A 17,025-nucleotide genomic window follows, 5' to 3' on the forward strand; every position below is an offset into this window, starting at 1 on the left:
GGGGGCTGGTTTTAAATTGACGATTTTGGGTCAATTTATGGTCTATACTTTTTACTTATTGTAATACTTCAACCACTTGTAAATCTACAATTTCAGATTTTCTGTCTTAAAACTGTTATTTTGCCTATTATGCAATAAAATGTTTTTTCCTCAAAACTTCAATTTTTTTTAGTTTTTCTCATCTACTTTTTTTTTCTATTTGGTTCCAATGAAATGTTCTGGGCTTGTTATTCAAACAATAACCTAAGTTTGTACAGGTGGAAAATCGAATCAGTGTATTCGTAAGTGAGTTGCATGGAAGATTATGTTATCGAATTCAGAGGCATGAAGGGGTAGGTCAGTTATCCATCTCTAACTTTTTTCCTATTCAAGACAGCCAAGTTCCCAACTGTAAAAAAATTATATTGAGTATATTAATATTATAATCTATCAATATACCAAATTTGAACTAATTTGTTTGGTAAATTAAAAAGCCGTTTTACTTTTATGAAAGTTGTTTATTTTCAATATGGCAGTCGTTACCATGGTAACTGTAGACTTAAAACAAAAGAATTAAAGTTACATTTTAAAGATGTTTCCTTGTTATACCTCCTTGCTAAAAGGCTTTACATTATCTGAAAGGTCATAGTTACCGAGATAGGTTTGTAACACCCCCCCCCCTATTTAAGGCACTTGCAACACAATTAATTAAGCCCATACTTTTTTCGTAAGAGTTTTACGGCACTTGCAATACAATTAGGTCATAAAAGCGCCGAAGATTAGAGGAGCTACAAGGGGGTCACAAACACAAAAAAGGAGGGGAGATAAAGACGATAGTTTGATAGGAAAGAAGGAGCATACATTACTCTTTTAAAAGACATTTCTTTACTAATACAGTATTCGGCACGCGTGTGACCTTTTCGTTACAAGTGCCGCAAAAATCGCATTAAAACAAATCAAACAGAAAGAGACGAATCATTCAATGAGAGGGGCGATGGTAACAACAGAAGACGGGGAAGGAGGCGGAAGGGGGGAGGGGTCTAAACCGACAAAACCTGTCACGTCAATTTTTTGTTTATTGCAACAGCTGGCAGGTCGTTTCATTTAATAGATCTACCCTTGACCCCTACTCTCCAACCCTCAGCTACCTTCTCTAATCAATCTACAACATCAGTCGTTTCCCACAGATGTACACATAGAAAAGAGCAGTCAGCCTCGAGTAAAATGAGTAAGTTCGGGTTTACTGCACACAATATGTACAAGTACACAAGTGCCTCAGCTGTAGCTCTTTGTTTGTTGGAGTAGAGGGAAGAAGAACATCGACACAATAACGATCAATTCAGAGCTGGGAAAAAGTAAGGCAAACAGAGAAAGAGAGAGAGAGAGAGAGAGAGAGAGAGAGAGAGAGAGAGAGACAGACAGACAGACAAACAAACAAACAGACAAAAGAGCCAAAAAATTACTGTTTTATTAAGTGTTTTACAGCACTTGCAACACAATAAGGTCATTTAAGTGCTGAAGATTAGAGGTGTTACAAGAGAGTAACAAACACAAAAAAGGAGGAGGGGAGTAAAGGACGATAGATGTTTGATAGCAAAGAAGAAACAAACCACACCACAGCACCCGCCAACCACCAACAAAAAATTAAAGACGTTGGACCTAGCAGCAGCGTCCTCCAACTAACTACCTACACACAGATAGATAGAATTTAGAAATGACAGAGGGAACGTAAGAAAACAAGTAGGCTACCGCAGGTAGGACCGTGTCACAACACGGGCACCCATCAATTTTGGGGCCCACAGAGTTATTGATGGGCCTATAACCTTAAAGCCTGTTCATCTATTTTGTTTATGGTGAAAAAATACCATTGTATCTTGAATAAAAGTCGAAATGTTTGGGATTGAAGCAGGTGGGGGTCTTCTCCTGTCACAGGTAAAATTAGCGAGAAAATAGCTGCCAAAGTTTTGCAACTTCAATCGCTTGAGTGTCCATGGAAACTGCAATATATTACATTTTTTGTGCCTTTGATCAACATTTTATAGTAAAATCCACACAAAATGCCTTTATATGGACATAAACGGTGTAGAGCCAAAATGTTGTTTTCTTCAATTTCATTATTTTCCCAAGCACCTGATTTCACCAGGATGTGTCACAAATGTTATCAATGTTTTTGAGTTGTCAGAGCATGGTTTTCTAGGAGTCTGAAGCTGGACGAAGAAAAGCTTCAGTAACAATAATAAGATCAGTGTGGTCATAAAAATGTCTAAATCAGGTCCCCATGGTTTTATGCACCCAGCATAATTTAACAAAATTTGAAGATTTTTTGCATAATTTCCGATTATTTTCCTTTATCATTCTTTGTTAAAATTAACAAAATCGCATAATTTCACATTTTTTGGCTCAGTTTGCATAATTTCCTAATTTTTCTTGCATAAAACGACGGGGACAGTCTAAAAGAGGAAACCAGATGTGTCAAAATGAAATTTAATGAAAATCAACATTTCTTGTTGATATGTATTCAAAGAACAACCCAAGAATTGGATATTTTGTAGTAATTTTATAGCAATTTTATACTCACAGAAATTATAGCATAGATACAAAGGGTAATCAAACACATCAACTGAAGGTCAACTTTTAAATGTTGTAGGTGGGTGCTGTAAATCCCCTATGATTTTTTTTACCCACTTAAGGCTTACATCAAAGAAAACGTGTCGGAACCTTAGTTTGCAGTGACTTTTATGAACAGATTTTTAGATTCTGTTGGCCGCTAAACTTTTAGACCCGCATGCAAAGACCCAGAAAGATAAATCAGAGCGATTTGTTTTTAGCCCGTTTAAACCACGGTCAGACAAAAGTGAACGAGCTATATGTCATTCAGTGCACAATGTATTATTTCGGCACTAAAAACCTCAACCTTGCCCAAAATAAAAGTACCAAAGTCTGTGTCTCCTGAAATAACCAAGGAACACTCAGTTTGTAACTCCCAAGAAATAGATCAATAAATATCACCAAACAAAACTGCATATTCTGCATCCACTTTGCATTCATTCATCTACATTCATGGCAGTACAAGGCACACAGTACAGATCTTATGGCAGTCTGCTGGTAACCACAATCTTTTCCAAACATAATGTAGGCCTATTATCGGCCCATATATGATATAGTTACTGTGACAAGGACAGAGATGTAGATCAGACTGTCCACTCTTCTCTGGCCATACGACCACAGGATTCTGCCATGTTGGGATCAATACAGGAATTTGTTTCAGACCAAGACTATGACTGCTGGACATTGAGCTAGACAGAATAACATTCCCAACTGGTTCGTTCTCATTAATAGTCATTATCAAAATGAAGCAAGATAAAAAAACCATAAATATAAACATAACACATACTTCTCCAAAGAGAATGTCCCCTAACGGCACACAAAATCCTGACCTCACTGCACCATGGAACAACGATTACTTCAAACACTACCTTTCTACCTTTACAGTAATCAACTGCTCTCTCTCTCTCTCTCTCTCTTTTAAGTCTAAAGTTCTTCCACAGCGAATCATGATGTGTCTACAGGCTGTCTTGGACTATTGGACTGCTGTCAGTACCAAGTAACAAACTACATTTCCACAGTCGTCAAAAGGGATGTTCACCTCAGTGGTGAAGTTTGTGACAAGAGAAAAGACGGACAAGAACCGAGTGGAAAATGGGACAAGGCTAGGACAAGTGTCAGGTCCCGGTTAAGACAATCATAACACTAAACACACTGTGTTCTCATATTTCTACATAACATACACTTACACCTTTATCATACTTTATGTATCGTATGAGCCCACAAATATAACAAGCACTTATCATTACATCTTCAAATACATTATTTGCTATCACATTAGCCAGATCTTTTATTAGCAAAGCAGAAAATGTGACAAAATTATTCCTCATACAAACTGTGTTTAATCTTTTTACAAGCCGCACTCAAAACCTTGTCTAGAGAATGAGGCACAAGTGCAGATTATGTGACAGTGGCTGCAGTTTCCTTGCCTCTCTCAATCTCAGGTATAAATAAATGGACTCTGGCTATTCTTTGCGTTGACACCATCACACGACATGCAGCATGACTACAAGAGCCACTTGTTGCCAGATTACTCCACTTGAATAAATTGGAAACCAATTTTATTCTTCAACAAGAACAAACAAGAACCCTGACTTCTGGTCCACATTTGAACCTGAATATTTCTTTTTATTTTTATGTCTACATTATCAAACATTCCCCATAAAATCATGTGAACTTTAATATTATAGAGGCTGGCTAAAAACACTTGGAAAAAAAAAGCAATAGCCTTGACACCTTGCTCCATGTTCTCGACACTTGTCTGGAATGGAAGATCAGAATGGACAAATCGTAGCTTGGACGGTACCTCTCGCAACGAAACAACCAGGAACACTCATATGATCCTAAAAAATCAGCTTGTTGCCTCATTATATCATGTATGCTGGCAATGAAATTACAAAGATCTTAAGTCATCTTAATAAGTAAGTCTAGGCCCAAAAAAAAGAATTCAACAACAAAGATGTTGGCTTTATAATACATTTCGTCGCCTTAGAACTATCTTGTCCAAAGTGCCACTTTCCTTATTAAGTGCACTTAGGCCAAAATAATTCTGAGGTGATGATTTGCGTGCATCACAGGAATATGGCCACCTTTGGTACAACCCATCTAATTACAAAACGGTAAATTTTAATGGAGTTATTGTTTTGCGCCTGTAATATACAGAAATGTTCAAAGAAAGGCAATCTTACTACATGAATATTGTAAGTGATATGTACCGGTATAGATTGAAAAGTCAGGACAGACTCAAAGGTAACGGAGCATGATGGCTTTTCCATTTTCTCCCTTGGTAAAATGGTTTTAAATAAAAACAACACATCCAAGAATCAGATGGCTTGCACCACAGACCGTCCGTACGTCCAGCGCCATTCTTCAGATTGCTGAGATGAGATTCTGGGCAGAAAGGCTACGTGTCTCCAGTCATGATGGCGATGAACTCATCCTCATTGACTGCCAAACACAGAACGAAAAAAGAAAGAATAGATTATAACATCTTATTTATGTTTCTGTTTGGGTGAAAGAAAAACACATTAAAATAGTGAGGGTGAGGGTGAGAGAGAATGAGGGGGAGAATGAGATAAAGCAACACAACAGGACGAAAATTGTAGAAGATATGTCAGAGCAGTGTTTTCTTAGAAGAATCAAGTGAGAATTAAAAAAACAAAATGAAGCACAGAAAATGTTTACTTTGAACAAAACTACACCAATAAAGGCAAAACAAAGATATCAAACAGCAAACCCAAAAATGTAATAATAGAGAAAAAATATCAAAGCAAATCTTTGACAGACATTTTTAAAGTTTCAAGAAAGATAACACACATTAATATGTGACATCAGTTGCATAAACTTGTGAAATGTTTGATCGAAATTCAAATTGTAAATGTCAAAAAAGCAAGGAAAGATACACGTAAAAAGGGAATATTTAGTTTGTAAAAGAATTCAAACAGTTTTTCCTCTCTCCTTAAAAATTTTGCTTTCTGAGCTTAGAACAACTGACCAGTAGGCTGATAATATTTTTTTACGTTTCCTTCACTTATTTATTTATGCTTTTCTTCTAAACTTTGAAATGTTTCTATTCAGTGGTCTTATGTATTCTAGAAAAAAAATACAGAATGGTATAAAAAATTCTCAGGAGATATAGGCCTTTCACATGGAAAAGATAAATTTGGCATACAGCTACTTTGAAAATTTAGTTTCTGGTACCTAATATTATTGATAAATTATTTTCAACTGTTAACACTCACTCTCTCCATCTCCGTCTCTGTCAAACTCATCAATCATAGCCCGAAGTTCCTCATCTGTCATATTTTCCCCGAGTTCTCTGAAAGGACACAAGAGCAAACTCATTCAAAGAAAAGGGAAACAATTACAATAGCATTATCTGATCAGCAAACATTTCAAAACGCACATTTCCAGCAACTCAAATATAAATCACTCCTACCATTGATAGGTATAAGGAGAACGCCAGAGTCCTGTTAGTTTGGGTTTTTTTGTTTTAAAATGAGTTTTACGACAATTGAAACTCAATTAGGTCAAACAAATGCCAAAGATTAGGGGTGTTGCAAGGGTGTAACTAACACAAAAAAGAAGATTTAGCTTCAGTAAGTGTTTTACGCCACTAGAAACACAATAAGGTCATATAAGTGCCAAAGTTTAGAGGAGTTACAAGAGAGTAACAAACACAAAAAAGAAGGAGGAGAGATAAGGACGACAGATGTTTAATAGGAAAGAAGAAGCAAACCACACCAGAGCACCCGCCAACCACCCACAAAAAAAATTTAAAAAGAAAACCACACCAGGGAGCTCTCGTGGCCTAAAGCTTAAGGTGTTCATCTCTCATTCAAAAGTCCTAGGTTCGAATCTGGGTAGCGACGGAAAAATTTTCTTCTCTAAAATTGTCTCCTTTCACCTCCTTTCCGGCTCTCTAGCAATATTCTGTCACCTGCTTTCGTCTCCACTTTCTGCCCCCAACCCCTCACTCTGGGCTCCTGACTCTTTCTGCATCCTTTCTACTGCTACTCCTTGGCTCCTTCTTCCTTCCTTCCTCTGGCTGGCCTCCGTTAGGAGGGTGGCAGTCTGCCGCAGGAAGACAGGTAAGCGGCAACCTCTTGTGGCCTCGTCCAGAGTACATCCGGGCCCGGTCTCGCGTTGTTCTCCATTAGTGGGCCTCGATGTGCTTCCCCCCGCAGGCACTTATACAGTGCGTGCTGCAGGTCGTCAGGACTTGTGCCACACGCCATACAGGAATCATTGGGAGCGGAGCCTATTGCATGGAGATACGTCTGCAGGAAGGGGCTCTTCGCATTGCATCTTTGCTGCGATAACACTCTTCTCTGTCTGACGGTAAGGTCTCTCTCTTTGTCCCTCTCTGGTGGTGGCTTTACCTTTCCCCCTTCTTACTGCTGTCTTTTAGCAACATCCCTGATCTTCTGGTAGGAAAGATCTACACCTAGCCTCGGCCGCCACCCAGTCAAAATTCAAAATTTCCTACCAGCTGAACATGTTTAACGTGTCCTGCGTGCTCATACGACTGTATGCAGTTGCGAGCACCGTAAAACGCTTACAAAAAAAAAAGACAGAACCACCCACCGGCAAAGTTTTGAGACAACAATATAAATACTTTACTCTTTAATCACTTCCTTCATTGTTGCTTTTATTCTGAAAACTCATATACGCTTTTGCCCTTAGATCCAGTACCGTAAAGAGATGGCAAAAACTGAGTGGCATGTCTGCCAGTTCCAACAAAGGGCATTGACTCCTATCACGCTCTGTATCTGTTCTCAATGGCAAAAGACAAAAGACCTGACTGCATCCCTTTGTTGAAAAATAGGAACCATGACCATGCACTTCTTAAAGAAAACCAATAAATCAGAGAAGCTATTCACATTTTGAAAACAGTTACTGGCTTAAATAAAGTTTAAAAACAAGTACATCCCTATAGATAATACTGTCACTTACAGCCGACAAAAGACAAAACAAAGAGATAATAATGAAATAAGACCGCTCGATGGGCAAGCACAAACTATGCACTACCAAGTCCAGATAATCAGGAAGGACAGAGCAACCACACAGAACAACCATGTATGGGACAGAGCAACCATATATATAGGACGGAGCAACCATATAACCTGGACCTCAATGAGTTGAACTAAGACATGAAAAGACTCTACCTGCCGAGAATACTACCTATGCAAAATTCCAAAGTGATTACAAATTAGGAAATTATTTGAAGTTAAAGTAATGACCAAAATATATAATTTAGTTAAATGCTTATAAACTGGGAAATAATTAAGTTAAATATTTATAAACTGGGAAAACTTATGTAAAAGCAAGATATAGCCACAATGTGAGCACACACTCTCACACACACACTCATACACACACACACATACAAACACACACACACACATACAAAAACACACTCGTTCACATGGACAGCGCCGTCTTATGTCACAGAGTGAACTCTATCTACCTTGCAACTCGTCTCAAGTTTCGAAGACTAATTTTTCCTGACGTGTCATCATCGAATAATTTGAAAGCCTTGAGGATCTCCTCCTGGGGGTCTCGCTCCAACATCATGTCTGTCACTGACAACAAATTACACCAGAGAAACTTTGGTTACAAAATACTCCAGCGAATGTTTGTCTACAAAATACACCAGGGAACGATTGTTTGTAAACAAAATACTCAAAAGAAAGTTTGTTTACAAACAAAATACTCCAAAGAAAGTTTGTTTACAAACAAAATACTCCAAAGAAAGTTTGTTTACAAAATAATGGTGATTGTAAATATGCATAATATAAGTTTGTGTGTGCGTGTGTGTGTGTGTGTGTGTGTGTGTAAGCTCAAGCGTGAGTATGTATGGGGCTTTACAAAGTTCACAAATGCAGAACGTGATATCTGAATAAAACACAAAGTACTGATGCTTTTAATCATTCTCAATACGCAGTCCTGTATATTTTTCCATTTATTTTATACTTCCTACTATGTCCCTGTTTTAAAAGACTGACTTACACTGAAAAGTGCCACATTCAAACAGCATCAAATGAAAAGACACTCACTGACTTCGTTGAAGTTTTCAAATGAGATTTTTCCAGTTCCTTCTCTGTCATAATCTCTCAAAATCTTCAGAACATCAGCTTTCTTGACATCAAAACCCAGAGCTCTCATGGCAACCTGAAGTTGAGAGAAGATGAACATAACTGAAAATTTATGTTGATCTAACCACACCCAAAAATGAAAACTCTCAAGTGAATGATGGGATTAAAAATCGTATTATACACCAACATAGAAAGAGACAAATTGTCGCCATTGAGACAAAGTAAAGAAAGAAACTGTTATCGGTGTATTTGTCAAAGTCAATCATAAACCACACATACAACTCTTATTTTGCAATCTTATTTTGCAATCTTCACAAATGAATATAAAACTTATACAGTTGAACATGCTGCAACGGCCACCTGTTTAAGACAATCACCTGTACAAACGGCCACCTGTATAAAGCACAGTCACCTGTACACACGGCCACCCCCATTTCTCTTATTACAGTTTTTCTACATTAAAATGATACTTTTTAAGATTACTATATTAAGATGGCTATCTGTCTAAAGCAGCCATTTTTCTTCTCAACAATAGACCACTGTCTTAAACAATTTTGACAGTATATAGATTACCTTCAGCTCATGGTAGTCAATAGCTCTGTCCTTGTCTGTGTCAAAGAGATCAAATGCCTCCTTGATTTCTTGTTTTTGCTCCTCAGCAAGCTCTCTCTTCTTCTTCTTTTTGTTTTTGTCAAGAGCAAACTCGGCTCTGGAGTATAAAAAGGATGATTACATATAATTATAATACTGCAGAAATAAATTATAGCATCTTCATTGATTATATTCATCGCTTGTGTGCCAGTCGGGCTGCCAATACTGAAAAGTCGTTACCTCTAACGATTGCCAGAGAGATTCTCTCTAACAACCACATCTCCTGTGGGTCACCTGTGGCGTTTGTAAGATGACCAACTTTCTGGAAGAACTGGGTCGTCAGGGGACCGTGAGTGCCGGATGTTTCGACGGCCACTAGGACGAAGTGGTAGCGGTCGTTGAGGCTTGCATACTTTCTAATTTTGGACTCTTCTGCCTTCTTGGCGATACAGCCGGGAGCAGAGTCAGAGAAGGTGATGAACAACGGTGAGAACGAGTCAGAGCATGTGGTGTCCCACACGAGGCATTTGCCACCCTCAAAAGGAAAGATGGTAATGCCAGCCGGTCTTTTGCCGTTGCCGTTGCCGCGGTCGATTATATATATTACAGTACAGCAAAACTTCTGTTTTTTTAATTAATGGGCATATTGTCATAAACACTGTGTGTTAGGTAATGACATAGTAAGTATCATTCCAAATGCCATTCAAACACATAAACCTGAACAGATACTTGTTAGGCAGCTGTTTGTATCAGATGTGGTCACAATTTACTAAAACGCATCCAACGAAATAGCTATCAAGGCTTAGTCTACTATCTTGCTAACCAAATACGACCACAAGAGACACTCTCATCTTCCATAAACACTGCTGCATGTCACACTCTCAGACCTTTTAAATATGAAACAGAGAGTCAGAGAGAGAGACGAACGGATGAATGGATGGGCTGGAGAATTCTAGCTGTTTTTTATCTTTCAAAATATATAACACCACATTCCCAATGGCCTTTGGCAAAGGACAGCCTGAACTGAACTCCCTTCAGAGGCAAGACCAAATCAATATCTTCCACTTGCGATCCCACCACAAACCCCTGAATCTAGCCTGAAATAGAATCAAACTGCACCTCTGCAAATCAATGTAAACACCCATTATAAAACAAGCAGTCTATCATATATGTAATATTTTTGCACTTTGTGAGATGCCAAGCTCTGTGATTTTGAAAAAGATCACTGCCTCCACCACCAGATATTGAACAATGGACTAGAAATCAACTGTGCGCTCAAACCCTGAGCATTTCAAGGAGGAAAACAACCCTATTCTATGTCATGGCATCAAATTGAAGGGCTACAAGAGCTCAAATGACTGCTGGATAGGATTGGGAACAGCAAAATGAGATAAAATAAAGTAAAATAGTAAATACAATTAAGTATAAAGATAAGTATAGTAAAAAGTAAAAACAGTTGAGTGGCACAGGATAGTAAAGTACTAGATTAGATCTACTAGACTCTAGATCTATGATTTTAACTCTAAAAACAGAGCACACTAGATTCTAGATCTAAGTAGATCTAGATCTAGATCTAGTAATGTGACTCAGTCTAAAACTAAAGAAAGTGGCTATTCTCACCCGCCCGGAAGTTCTCGCAAGATCTACTCCTCCCCTCTTCTCTCTCTCTCTCTGTCTCTTTCTGAATACTGTCTATCGGTGTGGACGATCAAATTGACCCAAAAAAAGTTTTAAAATGATGTTAAAACACAAAAGTAAATTAATTTGGTTGTCTACAAAGATGCTACGGCTATTTAACTTTTCGAATCGAGCTGAACTACGCGGGTCGCCATTTTGTTTTGTTCTCTCTCTCACTCTCTCTCTCTCCCCTGCCCACCCACAGACAAAATTGTACGCTTTTAGTAGGCTACAAGTACAGTTGTAATGGAACGTTTGTTCACAGCACAGAATTCTACAATTTTTCTCTTATCACAGTGTAGAATTTTGTGGTTTAGGGTAAACGCAAAATTTGTTGACACGCGCACCGGGTGAGAATAGCCACAAGACCCGCCTGCACTATTCTCACCCCGGTGGCCAAAACTAAAATATAAGAAAGTAAAACATGCAAAAATACTCAAACATATTGGGGCATTCCAAATACTCTTGATAATAACCAATGACTTAAATTCACAAAGTTATGATACTTTTAAAGGATAGAGTCTAGATCTAGATTCTAGTAGTCACTGTAAGATTTCGAGATCAAATGAAAGAACATGAAACATGTTCAAACTCGATCACTTGCGCCAGCACTTCGTCAGTGGGTGCCTCCTGCTCCTAGCTCGCCTGGAGCATAGGCCGACGACTCTTGATTTCCAGGTAAAATATACAAAGATAAAAAACATGAATGATTACATTACTAAACCAGTACAATCCAAACTAAAATGAATTATCGGGCGTGGAGTGAGGATACGTTCACATAACTTACCGTAGCGAAAGGCTCATTTTTCTGCCCGGTGACTCTGTTGCTTGGTTCCAAAGCAAAATTCGGATTTCGACAAATAGGCTATCTGATTCTATTTTTGTAAGACAACAAGAGAATATAAAAAGATGTATGGAATTCTGAAACATTACAAACAAACGAAACATTAGAGGAACTATTAAATTATATTAAATAAATATATAATTAGATTATTTATTTTTATTAATTATCATAAGAATATTATTGGGGTTGGGGTTTTTTGTTGGGGGGGGGGGGGGGTAGTGTACTTCAGATATGATGAACGAAGCTGATATTCCTCATGTTGAAGTCCAAATGACTTACAATCAAGGAGTTTAGAACTACTTTTAATCTCCTTGCTTACAATACAATAATTGTGAAACCTTATTATAATTATTGTTCCTAAAAACCGAGCGGTGGAGCCAAACGAAGAAAGTGTCCCCCGAGCCTCCTCGCTCTCCCGTATACCATGAATGAAATAGGAGGCTATACAGTACAGTGTTACTAATACTATTGAATTGTCTTGAAGTTTGATCATGCCGAAACTCCAAACTTTTTTAAAGCACGGATGCAAAATAATAAATACGTACCTGATAAAGAAAAAAAAAAGAAAGAAGGAAAGAAAGAAAGAAAGTGAATGATAATAAATTAATAGATTAATAATAACAAAAAGGCCAAAAATAATAATCAAGAAGAAGAAGAAGAAGAAGAAGAAGAAGAAGAAGAAGAAGAAGAAGAAGAAGAAGAAGAAGAAGAAGAAGAAGAAGAAGAAGAAGAAGAAGAAGAAGAAGAAAAATTGTATCAACAATAAATGACAACAACAACAACAACAACAACAACAACAACAACAACAACAACAACAACAATAATAATTTTTTAAAATTATTATTATTATTATTATTATTATTATTATTATTATTATTATTATTATTATTATTATTATTATTATAAGCCTGTAAACAGGAAATAGCGTTATAATTACTTTAAGTGCCCCCACCCCCTCACAACCTTTGCGGCCTCTTAAAATTGTGTGTTTCTTTTGGTACGGGTAAGTGTTTTAAGGTACGGCGCTCACAACAGCAAGGTTGGATCATTACATGAACGCGCAGGACATAAACAATATTCAGTTGGTAGGAAATTTTGAATTTTGCCCGGGTGGCAGCCGATGCCTATACGTACTCTTATTGATTTTTTTTTTTACCATTAAGGGATCTTAAACGTGCACAACTTGCATAATAAGATTAGGGGTGTGGCTGAAAGACAAAACAGTCATTCAGAAAGAGTGAGGAGCCCAATGAGGGGGCGGGGGGGGGGGGGGGGGGCTCTCGTGGCCTATAGAGGTTAAAATGTTCGATCGCCTCTCAATTCTCATTCAATAGGGATCCCGGGTTCGAATCCGGATAACGACGGAAAATGTTGTCTCTAAAAATTTCTCCTTTCACATCCTTTCCTGCTCACTAACATCTGTCGTTGCTTTCGTCTCCACTTTCTGTCCCCGCCCCCTCACCTCCTTTGTCCCCTCCTCGACTGGGCTCCTGATCTTTCTGCAGCCTTTCTTCTGTTTCTCCTTGGTTCCCTCTTCCTTGGCTCCGTCTTAAACTGCTGTCAAGGGCTAAAAAATCTCGAAGATCCTGTGTGCAAGTTGCTCAAGTTAAAGATCCCTTGGTCAAAAAGTCGATAAGAGTAGGCTATGTTACTTCGGGATCGCCACCCGGGCAAAATTCAAAATTTCCTACGAACTGAAAATGTATATTAGTATATTATTATTAATGTGTCCTGCGTGCTCATATTATTATGACCTTATGCAGTTGCGAGCGTCTAAACACTTATAATAATAGGCCCCTATTACCCCCTCTCCCCCTAAAATAAATAAATAAATAAATTTAAACAAAATAAATAAATAATAGGGCCTACTACTAAAATAAAAAATAAATAATAACGTTTTTACTTGGACAAACGCAGAACAAAACTGTACCCGTCGGTCAAGCAGCGGCGTTACCCTCTCTGTTTTTAGTTTTGTAAGTTTTACGATACTTGTAACAAAATTGGGTCATATTAGGTGCTGTAGATCAGGTGTTACAAGAGAGCAACAAACACAAAAAGGAGGAGAGACACCGAAAGAAGATGCAAAAGGGGAGCAACTGATCATGAAGGAATGGAAAAACAGCTGTACTGATAAACTTAACCCTGAAACCAAACCTTTTCTTCTTCAGATGAGAAGCAGGCATTGACGATCACAGTTCCCAATGCTGCCTGTCCGGTTCATTTACCGGGTACGAATTATACATGTAAGCTTTTTTGTTGCAAAGTTTGCAGTGTTTTGTGTCATTTGTGTACATGTATCATGTTGTTTTCTTTGTTTGTAACGTGTTTTACGGCGCTCGCAACTGCATAAGGTCATATGAGCGCGTGGGACACACAGCTAATATTTTCAGGTGGTAGGAAATTTTGAATTTTGCCCGGGTGGCGGCTGAAGCCTACTCTTATCGATTTTAGACCACCAAGGATTCTTTAACGTGCGCAACTTGCACACGGGCCCTCCGAGATTTTTCGCCCTTGTCCGAGAAGGCTAGGAGTAGATCTTTCCTACCAGAAGATCAGGGGTGTGGCAGAAAGACAGCAGTAAGGAGGAGCCATGGAGTAGCAGTAGAAAGGCTGCAGAAAGAGTCAGGAGCCCAGAGGAGGAGGCAAAGGAGGTGAGGGGGTGGGGGCAGAAAGTGGAAATGAAAGCAGACAACAGAACATTGCTAGAGAGCAGGAAAGGAGGTGAAAGGAGACAATATTTTAGAGAAGAAAATGATTTGGTCGCAACCCGGATTCGAACCCGGGACCTTTGAATGAGAGGCCAACACCTTAACCTCTAGGCCACGAGAGCCCCTGTTGTTTTCTGTCTGAGACCAAGCTAGGAAATGTTTAAAAAAACACAACAAAAAACAACCCAATCGTGTGAAAAGGTGAAACGGCACAGGTGTAGCTTCTAAGTTCTTGCGTGGTCTAAGATTTTGTATAAGAGGCGGGACCTCCGATATAAAAAAAAGTCCATCTCCTAAAGGACCAAGTAAATAGGACATTTATGTAAAGGACCAAGTAAATAGGACATTTATGTAAAGGACCAAGTAAATAGGACATTTATGTAAAGGACCAAGTAAATAGGACATTTATGTAAAGGACCAAGTAAATAGGACATTTATGTAAAGGACCAAGTAAATAGGACATTTATGTAAAGGACCAAGTAAATAGGACATTTATGTAAAGGACCAAGTAAATAGGACATTTATGTAAAGGACCAAGTAAATTTCCCAAACCAAGGACACAATGTCGGATTGAGCTGTAGCTTGAAGCCAAAGAATGCATGAAGGGCTGAGCTTACCTTGTCATTAATAGTAGATCTAATAGTATATAAGTAACATTTAACACACAGAGCTTGTCTTCCACTCCCATTGTCAAGTCAAACGACTTGATGGGATCCCAGGTCGGTGAACAAAGCACAAAGTCTTATTTTTGGATGAGGACAAACCCACAGTAATGTGTCACGACAAGGGAGGAATCAGGCGCTCGTCAATTTTTGGGAATAGGCCTATGGAGTTATTTGCATCATTCTAATTAAAGTTAAACTAAAGCCTGTTGATTTGCTTAGCGCAGTTTGATTTGAAAAAGTACCCATTACATGTAGTTGTATTGAATAGGAGTCGAGATACAGGCAAACCTATGTAAAACGGCCACCCTTTGTCAAGGAGAAATGTGGCCGTTATAACACAGGTGGCTGTCGAGGTAGGACTGGTCAAAATGAAGAAAGCAAATCATTCTCTTCTGAAGTCCAAACCGGGGCTGATCGGAGACTTCTGACTGCCGTAAGGCTAATTCAAAAGGGTTTTAATTTTCTTTTGAAAAAGGGGGTGGGTGGTGTAAGAAGGGTTTTTCGTGTTGTTGTAGTGTTGGTTTTTTTTTTTTTGGTGAGCAATTTTTTGTTGCTGATTTTGTGCAAGGGTAAAATAAAAGAAATACTATGACAGTAAAACGATTAAAACCAATTAAGTGCCATGGTAAAATAAACACACGAGTCGCCACCACTCGGAGAACAAGCGACGCTTTTGTCGCAAGTTCAAGTCAAGTCCATTGCTTCAGATTAGGTAGATTAGGTAAACAAAACAGTGACCAGTCACTTCACGTACGATTTGTGCATGAGTTGTGGGCGGGGCTTATTATAGCTTCCCTCACCAACAGTAGAAAATTTATTGTTAGGCCTACCCATTGGTCAACTAGGGTAAACATTCTCATTGGAGGGAGTAACATACTAACAATAATGCCTGGTGAATGAATTATGACGGCCCGTCCACAGCGTGAGGGGCCGATTAAAAATTTATGACAAAGCGTCAGGCAATGAGTGACCTCGCCTGGCCGCCTCAGGCAGATAAATCAGACAGTGGCGATTGATAAAATAAACTGGCCGCAGCCGTGACCGTTTTCATATAACATGTAGAAAAAACGCATGGAGGGAGGGGGAATGGAAAGTGGCTGTTTGTACAGGTGGCCGCCATGGCAGGTTCCACTGTATTTGCAATTGAAGTGGGAGTGGGTCGCCTGGTGGTATCCGAGGTAAAATAAGGGAGAACATGGCTGCCAAATTTTGGAGGTTTCCAAAGCTTGAGTGTCCCTGGAAACTACAAATTTACATATTATTTTTGTTCCTCTCATCACATTTTTTCCCCAGTAAAATGCAAGCAGGAATACGTTTTAAAAAAATGGATACCGTGGAACTCGGATTCAACGAAGTCGTCGGGCCTGGTCTTCAATTTCGTTGAATCAAAGTGTTCGATATTTATACTATAGAAAAAAACGAGGTCTTTGTGTAGATAAATTCTGGCATCGAGCAAGTAAAGTAATATGTATAATGTATTCGATTTTCTCAACCAAAAATACAGTTTGATTTCAAATGAGGACCATTTTCGGTCGTTTCTCTTTGATGCCAAAGAAATGCTGGAAAATTCCTTAAACTCTACCATGCACACACTGTGCAAAAAGGCCAATTCATTCAAATGCACGCTTGTGTCGTCTATTATATTATCTATTTTTTTGTCGAACAAGATATGTTGCTGAGTGTAAAACTTAGCACAAGGCAACGTTCGATTCCACAATCCAGCGCGCTATACATTGTCTATAGATCTATGTCAAGATTTGTTTATCCTTGTAATACATGTATTGATCGTAGCCGTTGTGTTTCGTTTGTATCTCTACTGACGTTCCACGCCCAGACCGCTTGTACCCCCCCCCCCCCCC

At 38.7% G+C, this 17,025-nt stretch overlaps 1 protein-coding gene across 1 annotated transcript; it reads right to left on the reverse strand.

Annotated features, from left to right (window-relative positions):
• Positions 1 to 3,906: 3,906 nt before the first annotated feature.
• On the reverse strand, positions 3,907 to 11,824 carry LOC101860639 (centrin-3). Its single transcript, XM_005094506.3, has 6 exons — positions 11,737 to 11,824; positions 9,255 to 9,390; positions 8,643 to 8,757; positions 8,054 to 8,168; positions 5,826 to 5,902; positions 3,907 to 5,031 (listed from the first exon to the last, which is right to left on the reverse strand). Exons 1-6 carry the CDS (start codon positions 11,751 to 11,753, stop codon positions 4,988 to 4,990), a joined length of 504 nt encoding a protein of 167 aa, XP_005094563.1. The 5' UTR covers positions 11,754 to 11,824; the 3' UTR covers positions 3,907 to 4,987.
• Positions 11,825 to 17,025: the final 5,201 nt, after the last annotated feature.

Source organism: Aplysia californica, unplaced genomic scaffold (genome assembly GCF_000002075.1).
Source record: "Aplysia californica isolate F4 #8 unplaced genomic scaffold, AplCal3.0 scaffold00083, whole genome shotgun sequence".
Lineage (NCBI taxonomy): Eukaryota > Metazoa > Mollusca > Gastropoda > Aplysiida > Aplysiidae > Aplysia > Aplysia californica.

Bases quoted from the DNA above. Each gene is read 5' to 3' on its own strand.
- LOC101860639 (XM_005094506.3), bottom strand. The intron at 8,758-9,254 runs GTAATCTATATA...TCTCAACTTCAG, and splicing joins TTGACTACCATGAGCTGAAG to GTTGCCATGAGAGCTCTGGG. The intron at 8,169-8,642 runs GTGAGTGTCTTT...ATTTGTTGTCAG, and splicing joins TGAAAACTTCAACGAAGTCA to TGACAGACATGATGTTGGAG.